The 18462-nt window shown below is 40.0% G+C and overlaps 1 protein-coding gene across 1 annotated transcript; it reads left to right on the plus strand.

Annotated features, from left to right (window-relative positions):
• The first annotated feature begins 4137 nt into the window (after positions 1–4137).
• On the plus strand, positions 4138–18148 carry LOC115587230 (mixed lineage kinase domain-like protein). The gene is made up of 11 exons (XM_030426935.1): positions 4138–4256; positions 6161–6608; positions 7739–7816; positions 8208–8382; positions 11013–11110; positions 11205–11343; positions 12149–12233; positions 12328–12482; positions 12921–12970; positions 15598–15738; positions 17222–18148. The coding sequence occupies exons 2-11, from the start codon at positions 6167–6169 to the stop codon at positions 17266–17268; spliced, it is 1410 nt and encodes a 469-aa protein (XP_030282795.1). The 5' UTR covers positions 4138–4256; positions 6161–6166; the 3' UTR covers positions 17269–18148.
• Positions 18149–18462: the final 314 nt, after the last annotated feature.

Below are 18462 nucleotides of genomic sequence, written 5' to 3' on the forward strand. Positions count from 1 at the left end.
CGGGTGTAATGATGTGACAGTGATCCTACAGCACTGTTCACATCATCTGGAAACTTTCTTCATAAACTGCAAACCCTTCTACTCCCCCCCGTGAGTTTGTTTCATTCATTATGGTTGGTGTTTACATCCCACCGAATGCTAACGTGCAGGATGTGCAGCGTATGCTAGCCGACCAGATACTGAGTGTGGAGCGGACTAACTCGGACTCTTTGGTGACTGTGCTTGGTGACTTTAACAAAGCTGTCTCCAGTGTGCACATACATCTTCAACACCTCAATGGAGACATATCATGTGCCAGCCTGCTTCAAAGTCTCCACCATCATTCCCGTCCCCAAAAAGCCAAGGACCACAGGACTGAATGACTACAGACCTGTCACCCTGACCTCTGTGGTCATGAAGTCGTTTGAGCGCCTGGTGCTGTTCTACCTCAAATCCCTAACCAACCCACTCCTGGACCCACTGCAGTTTGCCTACAGAGCCAACAGGTCTGTAGACAATGCAATAAGCATGGCCCTGCACTACACCCTCCAGCATCTGAACTCTTCAGGAACATATGCCAGGATCCTGTTTATGGACTTCAGCTCTGCATTCAACACTATCCTCCCGGCTATGCTACAGGACAAGCTCTCCCAGCTCCACGTGCCTGACTCCACCTGCAGGTGGATCACAGACTTCCTGTCTGATAGGAAGCAGCGTGTGAAGCTGTGGAAACATGTCTCCAAATCCCAGACCATCAGCACTGGATCCCCCCAGGGCTGCATTCTTTCTCCCCTGCTTTTCTCCCTGTACACTAACAGTTGCACCTCCAGTCACCAGCCCACCAAGGTCCTGAACTTTGCGGACAACACCACGCAGCCAGAACAACCACTGAAGATAGTCGTGGACTTCAGGAACAACCCAGCCCCAGCTGTCCCCGTCATCCTGTGTGGCTCCCCAGTCAACTCTGTGGAGTCCTACCGCTTCTTGGGCACCATCATCACCCAGGACCAAAAATGGGAGCTGAACATCAGATCCCTAACCAAGAAAGCACAGCAGAGGATGTTCTTCCTGCAGCAAGTTTAACCTACCAAAGACAATGATGGTGCACTTGTACTCTGCCATCATCGAGTCCATCCTCACCTCCTCCATCACTGGCTGGTACGCTGCTGCCACTGCAGGACAAGAGCAGACTGCAGCATAACATATGCTCTGCTGAGAAGGTGATTGGCCGCAACATCCCTTCAGGACCTGCACAGCTCCAGGCAGGCACGTGCACACATAAGGCCCAAGGGGTGCTTGAGCCCCTGCCCTTTTTACCTCCTATTAAAAAGTGCCCTTTTTGTGTGTTTTTTAAATGAATAAATAAAATCCTGTTGTGCATAGGGATGTCAAAAAAAAGGCGGTATAACAACGCTACCGTTATCTACCGTACAAATTTCGTAGTAATATGGTGCTGTGAGTGTGTTGAGCCTATAAAGCCACTTCTCTGTCTGCTGCGGCTCCGCTCTCTCTCTCTCTCTACGAACGGTCGCTACTTTGAAATTAAAAGCCCCCCCGCTAAGAACTCAGTTCTAAACTCCAATGGGGTGCAATGTAAAGCTCTTATTTTGGAGAGAGAGAGAGAGAGAGAGAGAGAGAGAAGCCGCAGCCTCATCAGAACTCCACCACGCACGTAGATGAGACGTGACAGTGGAGCGACTTGAACCTTTGTGAGTTATAAATCCATTAACATAACTTCCTTGTGGGGGCTAACAAGTCGCCTTCCACTTATTCAACTAAATATGAGTCATATTACAGAAGACTGTCCATTTGTCCTTGTTAAGCTAACTGCTTGTTAATGAGGGTTAAGAATAATATGACAGCTGTCTGTGTCGCTGTTTATCTTGCCACAAATCTTAAACTTCTTCCAGATATCGAGTTTACTGTGACTTTGCTGTTGTAAAAATTGTTGTTCTACTAACATCCACAGTAGTCATTTCTTGGTTTTGTCACATTTTTAGATGTGTAGCCTGTATTTCTAGTTTGCACTTGGCCTCCAATAAATAGCCTAATAATAAACCAGTGTTTTATTGCTTTTTAAGAAATGCAGCTGAATTGCATGTCTGCTAAACCTCAGTATTATGATAATGTGAATAAACTCATGTTGACAATAATTTGTTTACACAAAAGAAATGGCAATTGCATATCACTCACAGCCACACAGGATACACAGCTAAGTAGTAAGCTTTCAATAAGTACTGTGTTTATTAATTTTACATTAATTAATCTAACATATTGTGTTATTAAGGCCTGAAAAAAATGTTGGCGCGCACAGTGTGCGCGCATGTACTTCCCTTTTCTGACTTTGAGCCCCTGCCCCTCTATAATCATGTGCACGTCCCTGGCTCCAGGGCTCTGAGGCGTGCAGGTAGGATTGTGGCTGATCCCTCCCATCCCAGTGACAGACTTTTTGAGATTCTCCCCTCTGGCAGGAGGCTGCGGTCCATCAGGACCGAAACCTCCAGCCACATGAACAGTTTCTGTCCTGCTGCAGTTGGGATCCTTAACAGGTCCCATGACCCCCACCCCCACTGACACTGACACTGACAGTCTTGCACTCATACCCACCACTGCCCTTGAATCCTTGCAGAATATGGACAATTTTTATAATTTTTAACAATCTTTTATTTTTTATCTATTTTGACAGCTCTCCCATCTTAATTTATCAATCATCCCACACTTACGTCTCTCTCTGTTTGTTTATATTGCATATTTTATAATGTATATATAATATTCATTGTTTATTGTTTATTGTTTATTGTCTTCCATGCATGCACCTGATTCACTAAGACCAATTCCTCGTTGGTGCAAAATCCTCCTTGGTAATAAATCTGTTTCTGATTCTGATTCTGATTTCTGATTCTGATTCTGATTCTGATAATGTCAGCCTTCTACAGACACCATCCAAATGTTAGCTCAACATTCATTCACCTGTTCATGTCAACACACTTCCATGTTTATCATTCAAGTTAAAACAAATATTAGTTCGGGGAATCTTTTGTTTACACATGTGACCATTTAAAATATTTATTTACTTAAACAGCTAACCGTGGACATTTTCAACAGTTTCTCTTTTGCGAATGCAGATTAAATTGAGCACACAAATATGAAAATATGAACAAAGGGAATTTACACACATACACATTTATGGATGAAAGTTATGCTTGAACATGAATTAGCTTCAACTGTTAATCAAACAGATCTACAACAGCAAATAAGTGTCAATGAACTGACCTCAGAGTCTTCAATCTACAGTGTGGACTCTGCATAAATTCACACAGCAGGTTCACTCTTGAATCATGCAAGTTGTAGCTCAGGTCCAGCTCTCTCAGATGGGAGGGGTTGGACTTCAGAGCTGAGATGAGAAAAGCACAGCTGATCTCTGACAAACTGCAGCCGTACAATCTGAATAACGCAGGTGGTCGAGTGGTTAGAGCGCATGCCACATACGCATTTGTTCGATTCCTCTCTCCCATATTTCCTATCTGTCTGCTGCTTAATAAAGGTGTCTATGCTGGAAAAAAATAAAAAAATAAAAAGAAGAATACATAGTGTGAGTTTAGAACACAATGTTCCACAAGCAGCTTCAAGTGTTTGACTTGACAATATTTAGTCTACTAAATAACACATGTCATCTGGTTTCAGTCTCCTCGACTGTCGCTGTGGTTACTCCTGACCAAACCCTCTTTTGTGCTGCGTTATCTGAGGGGAAGTCAGAAGACAGGAGCCGTCAGTTTAGGTTGATTTGTGATTTATAAAACAGATATGAAGTTATAGAGAGGATTTTTAGATACTGCTTTAATACTTATAAATACTTATTTAATATTCATCTTTTATGATTGGAATGTAAGCACACAGTAAAAAATCTGACAACATCTTGATAAACAAATCTTTCAATGAAAACATTTGCTGTGATTTGAGCTGCGTACATAGGTTTGAACTGGGTTGACGGCGGGTGTTTCACATAAAACCTGACAGATCATCAATCTGCTCTGCACTTTTCACCCCAGCAGTGAGTTATGCTTCTGCTTCAAGGATAAGAAACACAAATCCTGGGTGTGTCAGCAGAGCATGAGTAACACTCAGAGGGGGGAAGGAGAGGAAGAGGAAGTGCGAGCAGCAGAGGGAGGAGGAGCTCAGAGTGTACAGCCAGTTTCATTTTTGCTCAGCACACACAAAGGACACTTAACTTCAGTTATTCAGCTCACACAAGAAGCTTTCATTGACGTCCATCACAGGTGAGTCATCTTTATGTTTCTTCTTTCTTCATGTCCACAGCAAACTGCTCTGTTTGTGAGTCTGCTACAGGTTCAACACAACAGCTCTTATCTCTTTACAACAGGCTTTACTGTATCGTTGGTTTGCAGTTCTGCCAAAGAGAAACGTTTAACTCAGTGATGCACCCTCAGGTTTGATGTGTGAAAAGTGACAGCAGGACAAAGGCATGGTGTTCACTCCAGGGCAACATTAATCTGCTGTGTGTTGAAGGGGTTCACCTGCTCATATCAATGAAAAACAAACTGTACAGATTAAATAAAGATTTACCAGGAGATCAAATTGTATGTGTCTGAGAAGTTTAGGATTTACAAACAAGAAATCAACACATTTGTTATCTATAAATGTGGCTTTAAATAAAAACTGCAGAAGAGTCATTAATGAATACTAAATTTGGCTCAGTACTTTGATTCATGCTGAGGCACGATAATTATCAGGACTACATGCATGAAGAAGCATGAATTCATAAAGAACGTGCATTCTTTGTTTCTCATGCCTGACTTTAAATCGTCATGATTTCTCTTACATGTTGTCCTGATCACTTCAGCATGACTTTTTCATGACTTCGTCATATTTGTGGCCCTTTTTCAATAAAGTGAGTGATCGCTGTGACCCAGCCCAGATTGAAATGTGCACCTACTGATTAAAGCTGCTGTAGTGTGATGATGTGAAGTGTGAACCAAATATACAACAGTGTTATTGTTCTTTAAAAATGACAAGAATGATCAAATAAAATGGGATATATCAAGAAGGGGTATTGTTTAAGCTAATGGTGTAGGTAGAGGAAAAGCACCAGTTTAAAAAAAAACAAAGCGAGGTGAAGAGCTACTTGTGTTCGTGCAGTTATGCACAGAGTCGAAGAAACTGGAGTCATGTATGCCAAGCTATGTTCAGGTGCAGAAGGAGAGACAGTAGAGCTGTCCTGTCCTGACAACCATTATTTTACATTTTTACATCTGTCAAGAGTCACTGGGAATTTCTTCCTAGAAGAGCCACATTGTGTCTTTAAATCCTTCCTGTTCTTTCTACATTTTACTGTGATAGTGGCGCTGTGGCAGGTTATATCACAATGTTTATTTACAATAACTGCAAGCTAATGTAGCTAACTTACTTAATTTCCTTTTTCATGATGTCATTTCAAAGTGTCATCTCATCTAAAATATATGTTTCGATGCTTTCATGTATTTAAAACACTTGCCCATCATTTTAGTTTGATCTAGTTCTCCTGTTGGGCAACAGACTGAAGACAAACCAGCAGTGAGTCCGACACTGTTGGTAACATGTTCCAACAAGCAACAACGACAGTAAAGTGAGCACAGCAGAGACATCAGTCAGACCTGTTAAGGCATGTTGATAAGACCTCTGGGCGTCCCGTGGTGTCTGGCACTGGGACATTTGTTGTGTTTGTTGGGAGGTGGGGTCTCCATGGATCAGACTTGTTCTGCACGTCCCACAGATACTCAATACTGATTTGGAATGTGGAGGCCTCGGGTGTCTTGAGCAGTTTTTGTGGCGTGTCATGGCTCATTGTCCTGCTTACAGGACCACTGCCATCAGGGTGGGCCTTCACCATGAAGGGCTGTACTTCCACAAAGCTCTTAAGATGTGCTGGTGTGTTGAGTGGCATCCACATCAATGCAAGGAAACAAGATTTCCATGCACAACATTCCATTGTAATGAGATGATCATTGTTTTTTACATCCCCTGTCAGTGGTTTGAATGTGGTGGCTGATCAGTGTCTCTAAACATTACTGTAGAAACTGTTGTTAGTGCGACATAAAAAGATGGATGATAGAAAGAAAAGTGAACTCTTTTCTGCAATTCTTGTACCACAAGTCCAACTTTATTTGCCTCTCTGTCCCCCCAGCTGGTCATGGAGTACGTAGAGCCCATCCTGTCTATCGCCTCACAGATCTACACCCTGGTGGAGACTGTGAAGGCCAACAAGAAGCGCTGTCAGCGTGTTTCTGAGCGAGTCAGAGCTCTGGAGGATCTGGTGTGGTCCATCAAAAAGAAAGAGCAGACATCAAACGACGTAGAAAAAGCTCTCAAGGAACTATCCATCACTCTGGAATCAGCCCAGAAGCTCATCACAAAATTTACTACGGCCAAGTGGGTGAAGCGCATCCTTAAATCCAGCAGCTACGGGGATGACTTCAACAGTTTGAATGAGCGTCTCAACGATGCCTTCCAGGTCCTGTCTGGAGCCCTGCAGGTGGAGCAGGGGAACCTGCTGTTCAAGGTGTTTGAACGGACCAACAGAGAGCAACAAGATGAGGTTGACAGGAGGGAGGACGACAAGGAGCTGAAGATCTGTGAGTGTTTAGAAACTTCATGATTCTGCACATTTCAACTTGACAACATTTCATTATGTTGTGATGGTCTGAATAAGTTTAGGCACTGGAAAAAGTCCTGACATCTTATTGAAATTACCTGTGTTTCTTAAACACTTGTTTTAAAGTAGTCCTGAACAGTGGTCTCTTGCTGAGCAGCCGTCTTTCCTATAGGCATGACCTCACCACTGACCGTCCTCCTCCCTATGATTAGAGAAAACTTTGATATAATACAATAAAGCGTTGAGATTTAATGTATCCGTTTTTGGCAAAAAATTTACAATGCCAACTTGTTATTCTGGCGACTGAGCTGCCAGGTCATATTTACAATGTGGATTTTGAAATCAAAGCTGTTTACAATCTTGAAGCTGTAGTTCTGATGTTTTTTCCATTCCCACAAGAGGAGCTTTGGGATCTTTCATGGAGTTGTTATCACCTGAGTTCCAAACTTCATGAACAAGCTGCAGACTACTGAGTAGTGAGGAACAGTTTGCAGCATCACACGTTGCTAATGAAAAGGAAGATTTAAAGATATAATTCTGCGTGAAAAGGACCAGAGCTTTGTTTTATATGATGTTGAGCTGTGTAGCCTCTGAGTGAAGTCAGCACTCAGCAGAGACTCTGGTTCTGGTTCTAGTTCTCTGCCTCCTCTCTGTAATGTTACATTCATGAAGTAAAGTCCATTTCCCCCCCAGCTCTAGTCAGCAGTCATCATTACAGAATGTGGAGGTCACCTCCGGATCACTGCTGCAGTCAGGCTGATCAACAGTAGTGAAAATAAATCACCTTTTTAATACCAAAGATTAGTCATCTCTGAGCTCTCCTCCCGTCAGTAAACGTCTCCGGATCAGAACAGAATCTAATGTAACTCCAGGTGTTTATTCCTCCAGAAGGTCTGGATCTGAGCAGCTAATCAGCTACTATAGCCCTGTTTCTTTTTTTGACAGAGAGCCTCATAGTAGGGGAAAGCTAACAAGAATGAGTCAGCTGAACTTTGGCAGCCTGACTATAAAACAATACAACTGAGATGTGCGTTGTGTCTGCGCCAGCAGGAGCTGCCAGGATTAAGTGTTTGGTTGCTTTTGTTTCATCTGTATTTGCTTGTTCCTCAGTGCTCATCGAACACATGGAGAGCCAACAGAAAGCATTCGAAGAACTCCAAATCAGCGTACAAAAACTCTTGGAGAACAGTGAGTACAACAGAACACTTCAGTATACCACACTCTGATATTACTGGAAATGTATCACTGTGAGCTGTAGAGATGGAAGTAGATGTCAACCTGGTGGGTTTATTTTCATACAGTGATTACACGTGGGCACATTTATTCCAGGTGTGAACAAGAACTGATGATAAAACAGGTATAAACTGGCTCACAGTGGAGCATTTAGCATCCGTCTCTCAGGAGTTCATCAAGTAATTGATAGATGTGGAAATAAGCAATTGTTTATATCAGCTTTAAATAATCTGATATACAGTATAAAAAGTGCCGGCTGCCTCTGGTGGCCAAAACAAACATGACAACAGTTAAAAGATACAAAGCACAAAACCAAAAGATAACTTGTGCCCATTTGTTTTTACAGTGAATAAGCCCAAAATCACTGATGAAGGCATCAAGATGATCAAACCGGACGAGCTCAAGTACGAACTTCCCAAAGAGCCCTTCATGACAACATCGACCTCAGAGGTCTACAGAGGAGAGTACCACGGCTTCCAGGTGGCCATCAAGAGATACACTGACCTGAACACCAGCTCAGGGTGTGTACCACATTTCAGGACAGCAAATTGAAATACAGGAACTTTTTGTTTTTGCATGCTTTACATTAGGTTACATAAATAACATTAACTCACTTGCATTAAACAAAAATCCAGTGCAGCATCTGATGTCCAAAAGATGAGAGTGAAGAGGTTTTGACCAACAGTCCTGATGTAGTTTACTGTCACATTCAAGCTGCTGTATGTCCTACTTTTGCTTTCCAACAAAGTTGGATGACAAGTCATACAAACAGCGTTTGTTTGAGCAGAACTTTGCTGCTGAAGTATAAAGTAACTTAAATTAACATGAAAATGTCAAACACATTAATGCAACAATAATTATAATCCGATAATATAATGAAATGGGCTTTTCTGCATAATCACTACTTTTTGATTTGTATACTTTTGTACTTGGGTCAAAGACAAATAAGGATTTCAAAAATGGAAAAAAATGAAATTGGCTAAAATACCCATTAAGTCACTTTCTGTCTTTATTAGAGTGTTTTGTATATCACTCAACAACAGGAATTTGTTTTAAGAATGCAATAAACATTTTTCAGTGAATTATATGATTTCTCCCTTGGAAAATGTCCTTCCTGGGTAACGTAAATGTTTTTCAAAATTAATTAAAATTTCTATCATTGTTGGCATTTAAAAGTTTTTAGATGATTATAGTTAGAGCTCAACAAATAATTACTTCTCAGAAAACAACATTTTTATCAGAATTAATGTAATATATTTGGACATTTATAGTGAAATGGCTTCATTCGTTCCTGTTTGTCACACAATATTTAGTGCCAAAAAGAGAAAAAATATGGAAAATGTCTTAAAAATCTTTTACAATGTAAGTAAAAGGGTTGTTATTATATCCTTAACTCAAAAAACACAATACTGTAATATAAAATGAAATTTGGGTTGAATTATTTGACTGTGTCATTGTTACCCAGAATGACATGCTGTTAGCCAGGAATGAACACTGCAAGATTTCAGTGTCATCAAGTATTTCATTAAAGGCTGTTCAGGAACATAATTTGTAACAAACATAAAACAAAGAAACTGACAACTATTAAAAGATCTGAAAAAGTGATTTTGTAAGAAAACAGGTTCAGTTGTTTGTAACATCAAAACATAAAAACATTCAAAAGAGCTTTTTATTCAACAATGTCAGTGTTAAAGTCACTAAGTGACCAAGTCATTTGCGATGTTAAAATATTAAAAAACTAGAGTTGATTTTTCTGAATGTAATAAAAAGTTATCACTTAAAATGCAATGGATTTGATTTCACAATAAAATCAACTTAAAGCAACAAATCTTTCAAAGAGTTCAGTAACTGAGTTAAAACTGACCCTTAAACATTGAAAGCTTTACTAAAACTTTATTAAAAAACATAAAGATTAGTTTGTAGTATATAGTACATATAAAAGATATTTATTTGATAGCACAGTTGAGAGAAATAGGAAACGGGTTATGTCCTGTGGTGCTATCATTGAAAAAGATAACAAAAAATGTCATAAAAGTTCAAAAATACATAATATTGCCTCAATCGTTTAATTAATCATTAATTATAATAAAAATATAACATTACAGCATCAAATCAATGCCTAAAAAGCTACAGATACTGATACAAATCTGAATTGATTAACATGTCCATTCTGGATAACAGAGGACATGTCCTGGGTAACAGAATATCTTTGTTATCCAGGGAGGACAAATCGTTATCCAGGGAGGACAAAAAAAACAAAATTTCCTTTATAATCAGGCACTAACTGGGTCTACTGTATAAAATATTAGCTTAATCTTAAATACATCAATGTAATATTTCACATGAAATAGGTCATTTTAAAAAGTTTAAAAATTATAAATATTTTATTAGCGTTATCCAAAAAGACACATGATTTGAGGATGTCATGTACAACCAACCGAAAAGGTAAAATATCAACATTTTAAGAGAGACTTACTGACATTGTGATCTGTCTTGGGGGTCCTTCAGAGTCTGTTGGCTGATGCAACACCCTACAATATGACTGTCCACATCCAAATATGGTCATATATAGCCACTTTATGTGTGTTACCCAGGAAGGACATTTGGGAATCCAAAAGTAGGGACAAAAGTATTTCTTGAATAAAAAGGTAAATAAGCTTAGTGTTGTTACTATATTTGTAGGTGTCATTACAAAATTCAACACAATTATGCCCCAGTACATAATTAATGCTTTTATTAAGATTTTTGACATTTTTAGCATATTTTTGTAAATAGATTTTTAGCCCGGACGTTATCCAGGAAGGACAGTTTTGTACTTTTAAGCTAAATGGCTCCTTAAATTTTCACCTCTTATAGTAAATACTCACTTGAGTAAGTAAAGTGGGGAGAGTTGAGTAACAAACTGTAGTGTTTTAACATTTTTATATATTTTCAACATTATAAATATGCTTCGGACACCAGAACTGACATGCCGCGTCTTTGACCCACTTACAATTTATATTTTTCATGCAGGAGTATTTATACACTGTGGTGATTTTACTTTCATACTTCAGTAAAGATCTGATTACTTTTTCCATCATTGCGAGTTAAATATTGAGCTCAATCTTCATTTTGCACCTCATGTGAATGTAAACACATCGTCTGTGTGCAGGGCAATTCAGTCTGTTTTCAAAAAGGAAACTGAAACAATGAAGCGGTTTGAATCGCCCAACATCCTGCGAATGTTTGGCATCTGTGTCCAGGAGGACGGTGAGTAAACTGCAGCACCAGAATCATCAGAGTATCAGGAACAATCCACCTTTCGAATGAGAGTGACATGATGTGGCCTTGTGACTGCCTGTAGGACCCAGATCTCAGTTCCTCATCATCATGGAGTACTGTGAGAAGGGAAGTCTCCGTCAGGTCCTGGACACTGAGTGCGAGAAGCTGTCCTGGCCCAGGAAGGCTCGTATGTGTCTGGACGCAGCAAAAGGACTCTACCGGTGAGTCGCGCCAGTGATTATTTATATGTCTGGTTCATTAACAAATTTTAATGATGTATGAAAAATTACGAAACACAGAGAGGAAAGGGGAGGAGCTTATTTGTGCAGGTGCATAAAAAAGTAAAATGCTTCGTCGCTTGATCATTCAGTATTGATTTGTAAATTTTAGGCATTCAAAACTTATATTTTTCTTACCTGTAGTGATGTTTCTCCAGAATGTTTTGTGCTGTGTTTTGGAGATACCAGTTGTTGAGATGTCTGCATTCTCTTCGATACAATGAAACTTGATGGCATTTGAAAAAAAACACAACAGCAATGTTTCTCTCCGGAATCTCGATGTGCGCAGTCTCATCTTGGAACTATTTTTTCCCGTATCACTGCACAGAGGGTAGCGTGCATCTACTAGAGAGGCGTCATTAAAATGTTTTGCACTGTCAGGATCACGAGCCTCTTCCTTCTGCTCATTTAGATGTTGTTTTAGCTCAGCAAAAGGAAAATAGTTCTCCTCAGCTGACCTGAAACATTAGCTAGCTTACTTAGCTTAGTTGGCTAAGCAATGCTTCCTTGTGCACGATGATACAGAAAGAAAATAGTTCCTCTATGAAACTGCTCATAACAAGGTATGTGGATTATCTTGAGTAGCTGGGTCATGATTTCTGGGAAGAGACATTGCTGTTGAATGTAAAAATGCATTATTGGCACTTTGACAGTTAAAAATATTAAAGTGCAGCTTTTAAATGATCTCTATGATTGATTGTTTATGGCAGAAGGAACTATAGTCATGATTATCACTGTTGTCTCTTAGACTGCACCAGACAGAAGAAAAATCCAAGGTTCATGGATGCATCAACAGCTGCAAGTTCCTCGTGGCTGAAGGCTACATAGTCAAGGTACTGAGAGCAGTGCATGCTGGGAGCAGACACGGTTTACGGAATTTGGTGAATAGGAATGAAATCTTGATGTTGTTGATTTATTTTTAATCAGCTGGGAGGTTTTGAGCTGGCGAAAACTGAGACATCACTGAAAAAGTCAACAAAGAAGTCGACGAAGTCCAAAGAGTCCGGGTCCCTGTGCTACTACAGTCCTGAGGTCCTCAAGAACATCAACCACCCTTACAGCAAGCAGTGCGAGATGTACAGGTCAGAGATAAACCACAACGTCATCTGTTGTTTAAAATGATGGTCAGTGTCATAAATGCTCTTTTGTACCATCAGGTAGGTAGTTATCAAAATGCAAAATATCAAAATGGGCCTAAGGACAGAGGATGTCGTTCACTGTACAGATTGTAAAGCACATTGAGGCACTGGGATTGTGATTTTGGGCTATATAAATAAAATTGATTTGATTTGATTTGATTATTGGCTCCAATCTACTTGTGATGTCACAATAACTAGTCCCTCCCTAGTGGACTCACTATGCCGAAGCAAAAAGCACCAAACTGCTGAGAACAGAGGAACTTTCCTCCTTCAGCAGATGAAAACAGCCTTCCAGTGTCAAACTGTGCACATATATCATGCTTCGCAGTGAAACATTCAATAGAATAAAATAAACGTTCCTCATTTATTGTTGTCTTTCAGCTTTGGAATTGTCCTGTGGGAAATTGCAACCTGTAAGAAGCCTTTTGCAGGTGTGTATCTGCACAACACAGAGATCAACATCCAGCTGTAAACGTTCTGTTCAGACTTCAGGCGGCTGTGAAAAGTTTCCTCTTTCACACTTTTTTTATAAATGTCACATTTTGACATTTATAAAGAGAGACTTTACATTTTTAATTTAGAATTAAAAAAGTCAAGGCAGTCCTTCTTCTCAGACATTATCACCAAGAACAAAAATAATGCTCGTGCCTTGTTTGCTACTGTCGACAGGTTAACAAACCCTCCTGTGCCAGTAGCAGCTGAACATCTGTCTACCAGGGCCTGTAATGAATTTGCATCATTCTTCACTGCCAAAATTCAGAACATTAGACAAGCGGTCAGTGCCACTCTACCAGGTACTGGAGGTGTGTTGTCGTTTTGTCCACCTAAACCCAACTCTAATACCCTGACACAATTTGATCCAATTAATGACAAAAACCTTCAAGACATTATACAGCATTTGAAGTCTTCCTCCTGCAGCCTGGATATTTTACCAGCAGGGTTCTTCAAAAAAGTTTCAGACTGCATGATTCCAGACCTGCTACAGATTGTTAACACATCTCTTCTCTCAGGTGTCTTCCCCCAAGCCATTAAGACAGCAGTCATTAAACCACTCCTGAAGAAGAGAACTCTAGACACATTAGTAATGAATAACTATAGGCCCATTTCAAACCTCCCAATTTTAAGTAAAATAATTGAAAAAGCTGTCTTTCAACAGCTGAACAATTACTTAATAATAAATGGCTGTTTTGATGTTTTCCAATCAGGATTTCGACCACATCACAGCACTGAGACGGCCCTCGTTAAGGTCTTCAACGACATTCATTCAAACACAGACAGCGGAAAAATCTCAGTCTTAGTATTACTGGATCTCAGTGCTGCGTTTGACACAGTTGACCATAATATACTACTGGACCGACTGGAAAACTGGGTTGGACTCTCTGGTACAACACTAAAGTGGTTTAAATCTTATCTAAATGAGAGAGGTTACTTTGTGTCTATTGGTGACTACACATCTGAACGGATGAAAATGACAAGCGGAGTACCCCAGGGCTCCATTCTGGGGCCTCTACTATTCAACATTTACATGCTCCCTCTAGCTCAAATAATGGAAAACAATGAAATTTGCTACCATAGTTATGCAGATGACACACAAATTTACATAACCATATCACCAGGGGACTATAATCCCATACATACCCTGAGTAGATGCATTGAACAAATCAATGATTGGATGTGTCAGAGTTTTCTTCAGTTAAACAAAGATAAGACTGAAATAATTGTTTTTGGATCCAAGGAAGAACGACTTAAAGTCTCTGCTCAGCTTCAGTCTGTAATGTTGAAAACTACAGACCAAGTCAGAAACCTTGGTGTGACTGTGGACTCAGACATGAATTTCAGCAGCCATATTAAGACAGTTACAAAGTCAGCCTACTATCACCTTAAGAATATATCGAGGATAAGAGGGCTTATGTCTCGGCAGGATTTGGAGAAACTTGTTCACGCATTTATCTTCAGCAGACTCGACTACTGTAATGGTGTCCTTACAGGACTCCCTAAAAACTCCATCAGACAGCTGCAGCTGATTCAGAACGCTGCTGCTCGAGTCCTAACAAGAACCAAAAAAGTAGATCACATCACTCCAGTTCTTAGATCTTTACACTGGCTTCCTGTCTATCAAAGAATAGATTTCAAAGTCCTGTTGTTGGTTTATAAAGCATTGAATGGTTTCGGGCCAAAATACATTTCTGATCTGCTGCCGCGTTATGAACCATCCAGACCTCTGAGATCGTCAGGTACCGGTCTGCTTTCAGTCCCCAGAGTCAGAAGTAAACATGGAGAAGCAGCTTTCAGTTACTATGCGCCACATATTTGGAACAAACTCCCTGAAAATTGCAGGTCTGCTCCAACACTCACCTCTTTTAAATCAAGACTTAAAACATTTCTTTTTGCCACTGCTTTTAACTGAAGCAATTCAAGTCTTTGAACTGCATTATTACTCTGAGTTTTTTGTTTTTTTTATAATGCAATTTTTAATGTCTTTTAAATGAAATGTTTGTCTTTTAATGTAATTTGTGTGTGCCTGTAAAGCACTTTGAGTTGCCTTGTGTCTGAATTGTGCTATACAAATAAACTTGCCTTGCCTTGCCTTGCCTTGATTTACATTGACTAGCTCATTTTAACAGGGTTTTTTTTGCAAGAACTCTTGTTTTCTTTTTGACAATAATTTATATACCATAATAAATGCAAGTACATGAATGTATTTAACATTTATTTACACATGAAAGCCCAATGAGAGCAGTTCACTCTCTTTAATGTGGGCGCCATCGGCAAAATTCCAACATTGAAGACACCAAAGTTAAGAATGAGGATCAAATTGGAAGAGGTTACAAATGGTATTGAACCTGCATTAAAGGTGCTATTTGTGTGAAAAGTTTTTTTGAGTCTCATTTCTAACTAACCAGAGAGTTATGATGTACTCTGACTAGATGTCTGATTGTTTGAAGTTTAACCAGTGTTTTCAGTGGACGGTCATCAGCGTACGGTCTGTGTAAGCATGATCACTCTAAGCGGTTCCAACTGTATTTCTGTTCATAATGTGTTCTCACTTGTCTTCCAGATTGTTCGGATAAGGATATCCAGCAGAAAGTGTGCGAAGAGAAATTTCAGGAGCCGCTCCCTGAAGACTGTCCCAAACCACTGGGGGATCTGATCAACGCCTGTCGGGCCTATGAGAGCTTCCAGAGACCATCTGCTGGAGGTGAGTAACAATTACTTTATTCTAGACTCACAGAGGTTCCATAGAAATGAAAAGAGAGAGATAGAACAAACAAACAAGATAAACAAGACAAGTAGATAAATGATAAGTAGACTATCTGGTTAGTGCTTTCTCAGCATGGATGCATGCCAAGAGCTGCGCTTCCTCCTGCTGGTTGAAACCTCTGTGATGCTGTTCTCACACTCATCCAGGCACATACAATTATACATCAGATGTCTTAAAAAAGCCTCACATGTAGGCACACCAGAGGACACAAACAGTTAACTGACACTGTGTCACCTGCAAACCTGAAGCAGCAGCCTCACTGCATCATTTAGCCTCCTTATACTAAGTTTCCTGCAGCTGCACCACAGGTGAGCTGTATACATGGCTGTAGGGTCAGGTGATAAAACGATAAAGATAATTATCACAAAATAATATAATAATAATAATGAATAAAATAATAATAATGTTTTCATAATAATAATAAACAATTTTAACCAAAATTAACCATGTGATATCTTCACATCTCACTCATCAGTAAAAACGTCTCAGCCTGCCAGAAATAGTGTTTTGATTTATATCGTGGTATATATTGATCAGTGTTGGGTATAGTTACTTTGGAAAGTAGTTAATTAGGTTACAACGTTACCATCAATTAAAAGTAATCAGTTACGTTACAGCGTTACCTATGAATAAAAGTAACGCGTTAGAGTACTCATGCGTTACCAAAAATTTAAAGCCGTTTGCAGCGCCTCGCACATGCTGCAACTTAACTGACACACACACAGCGTCCTTTAAATGCACCGAGAAGTCGTGATTTTTTGCGGTCGACAGAAGCTTTGCACCAATGCAGAGTGTGCATTTTACCGTTATGTTGTTCTTGTCCTTTTAGCTGGCGAATTGAAAATAATGTGCGTACTTCCACGATGCAAAAGCTGTCCTCTCTGCCATCTTGCCGGGGGTTCGAAAACACTCACTCATACTCACACACACACACACACACACACACACACACACACAGGTAACGTAGGTCAGCAGCAGGGCACAGACGCATCACAACGATGCGCCTCCGCTGACACATCCGCAGGTGGCACAGTACTGTCTGACAAAAAGCAGGCTGCAGTCGGGATTTTCCTTTCCTTTCTTATCCGGAGAAATTCTTAAAATAACGGATTACTTTTTAAAAAAAATAACGAAGTTACTGATTGCTTGACGCACGAAACGCGTTACGTTACACGGAAAAAGTAATTAGAGTACTCGTTACCCACAACACTGATTGATATCGACTGAAATCAGCCTGTATTACACCTATTTAATTATTTTGATCAGTTATCCATATAGACCTTGGAGAATGCCTTTACCTACATAAAACGGGGCAGATACAACATCGTCTATATATTACTTTTAGAACGTTATATTTAGATACTGTATCTGCATTACAAATGTTTCAGCTTAGAATAATGTGTCTGTCTCTATTCTGCAGTGCTGGTGGATAAACTGCGCAGCGTGGTGGCACAGTTAGAGGAGTAATACAACTCTTCATCCCTCTTCATCCTCAGTGCTCAGGGTGTCTGCTCATGCTCAGGAGAAGAAGTACAATTGTGAAATCATTAAACAGGATTCTGGCTTGCTTAAAAGTTGCATGTAATCCACAAAAAAGTTTACAACACACTAAAAGCCATACGTTTGTATTTCGGTTAACTGTTACTGTTGGAAAAGCGTCTAAAACAGGAAGCTGTTTCCATAAATTAAACTTTTTATGTATCTGCGTGGGGTGTGTGGGGTTGTTTAACTTAAAGTGTTTTTCTTTTCTTTTTTTTTTATGAATGCATGTAAAGTAACTGAATCATCCGTTCAGGGACTCCTGTCTGACTGGCTGGTTGACATTTTAGGATTACTTGGAGGAAAACACTGTGTTGTACAGCGTTTACTAACCAGAGCTGCAGGTCTTCTGTAAACTGTCTGTCACACACATTCTTGTAACAAACACCAGCTCTGGAGGCTGTAACTACATCTCTTCACACAGATAAGGCCTCCACCAAGTGGTAAAAGTCAATGTTGCAGCAAAATACCAATTTTAAACTTTTTCTGAGCTGATCACTATCTGAGCCTTTATGTTTACCATGACAACAAACTCTGTGTATAAGAGTGGTGTCTGATGCAACACGAGTTCTGATGTTTAAATGCTGCAATATACCAAATAAAAACAACAAACAACCCTATACAGTTGTTGGAGCCTTATTGTGTTGAAATAATATGTCAAAATTATTATGATTAAGCAGATGATGATAAGCTGTGATAGAAGGCTGGGACTGAGTCCTTTGTCTCTCTTCAGCGAACAACCTCATGTTACATGAATAAAAGTTCTGATATTTTGTTTCAATAAAGCAGCAACATGCAGGCAAAGGCATCAGTGCACTATTGTGAATTGGATTGTTTTTAGCGTGTGTTTTAGTGTGAGTCAAGAAGCGGAGCCCTGTTAAGATGGTGTAATGTCTGTGTGTTTCTTACACATCCTGGGTTCTAAGATAATAGTGAATAGGGAGAAGACAGGATGGGACAGGACCAGATGCTCCCCGTTAGATGACTGTGGGAATGTGACAGTGTGAGGGTCCCCATGACCAGGAGCCCTGATCAGCCCTGAGGTGGACATCAGAGATAAGCTACAGGAAGGAGCCCACACCAGAGGTTCAGAGCTGACTCAACGTATACATTGTCATCTAA

This window comes from Sparus aurata, chromosome 8 (genome assembly GCF_900880675.1).
Source record: "Sparus aurata chromosome 8, fSpaAur1.1, whole genome shotgun sequence".
Classification (NCBI taxonomy): domain Eukaryota; kingdom Metazoa; phylum Chordata; class Actinopteri; order Spariformes; family Sparidae; genus Sparus; species Sparus aurata.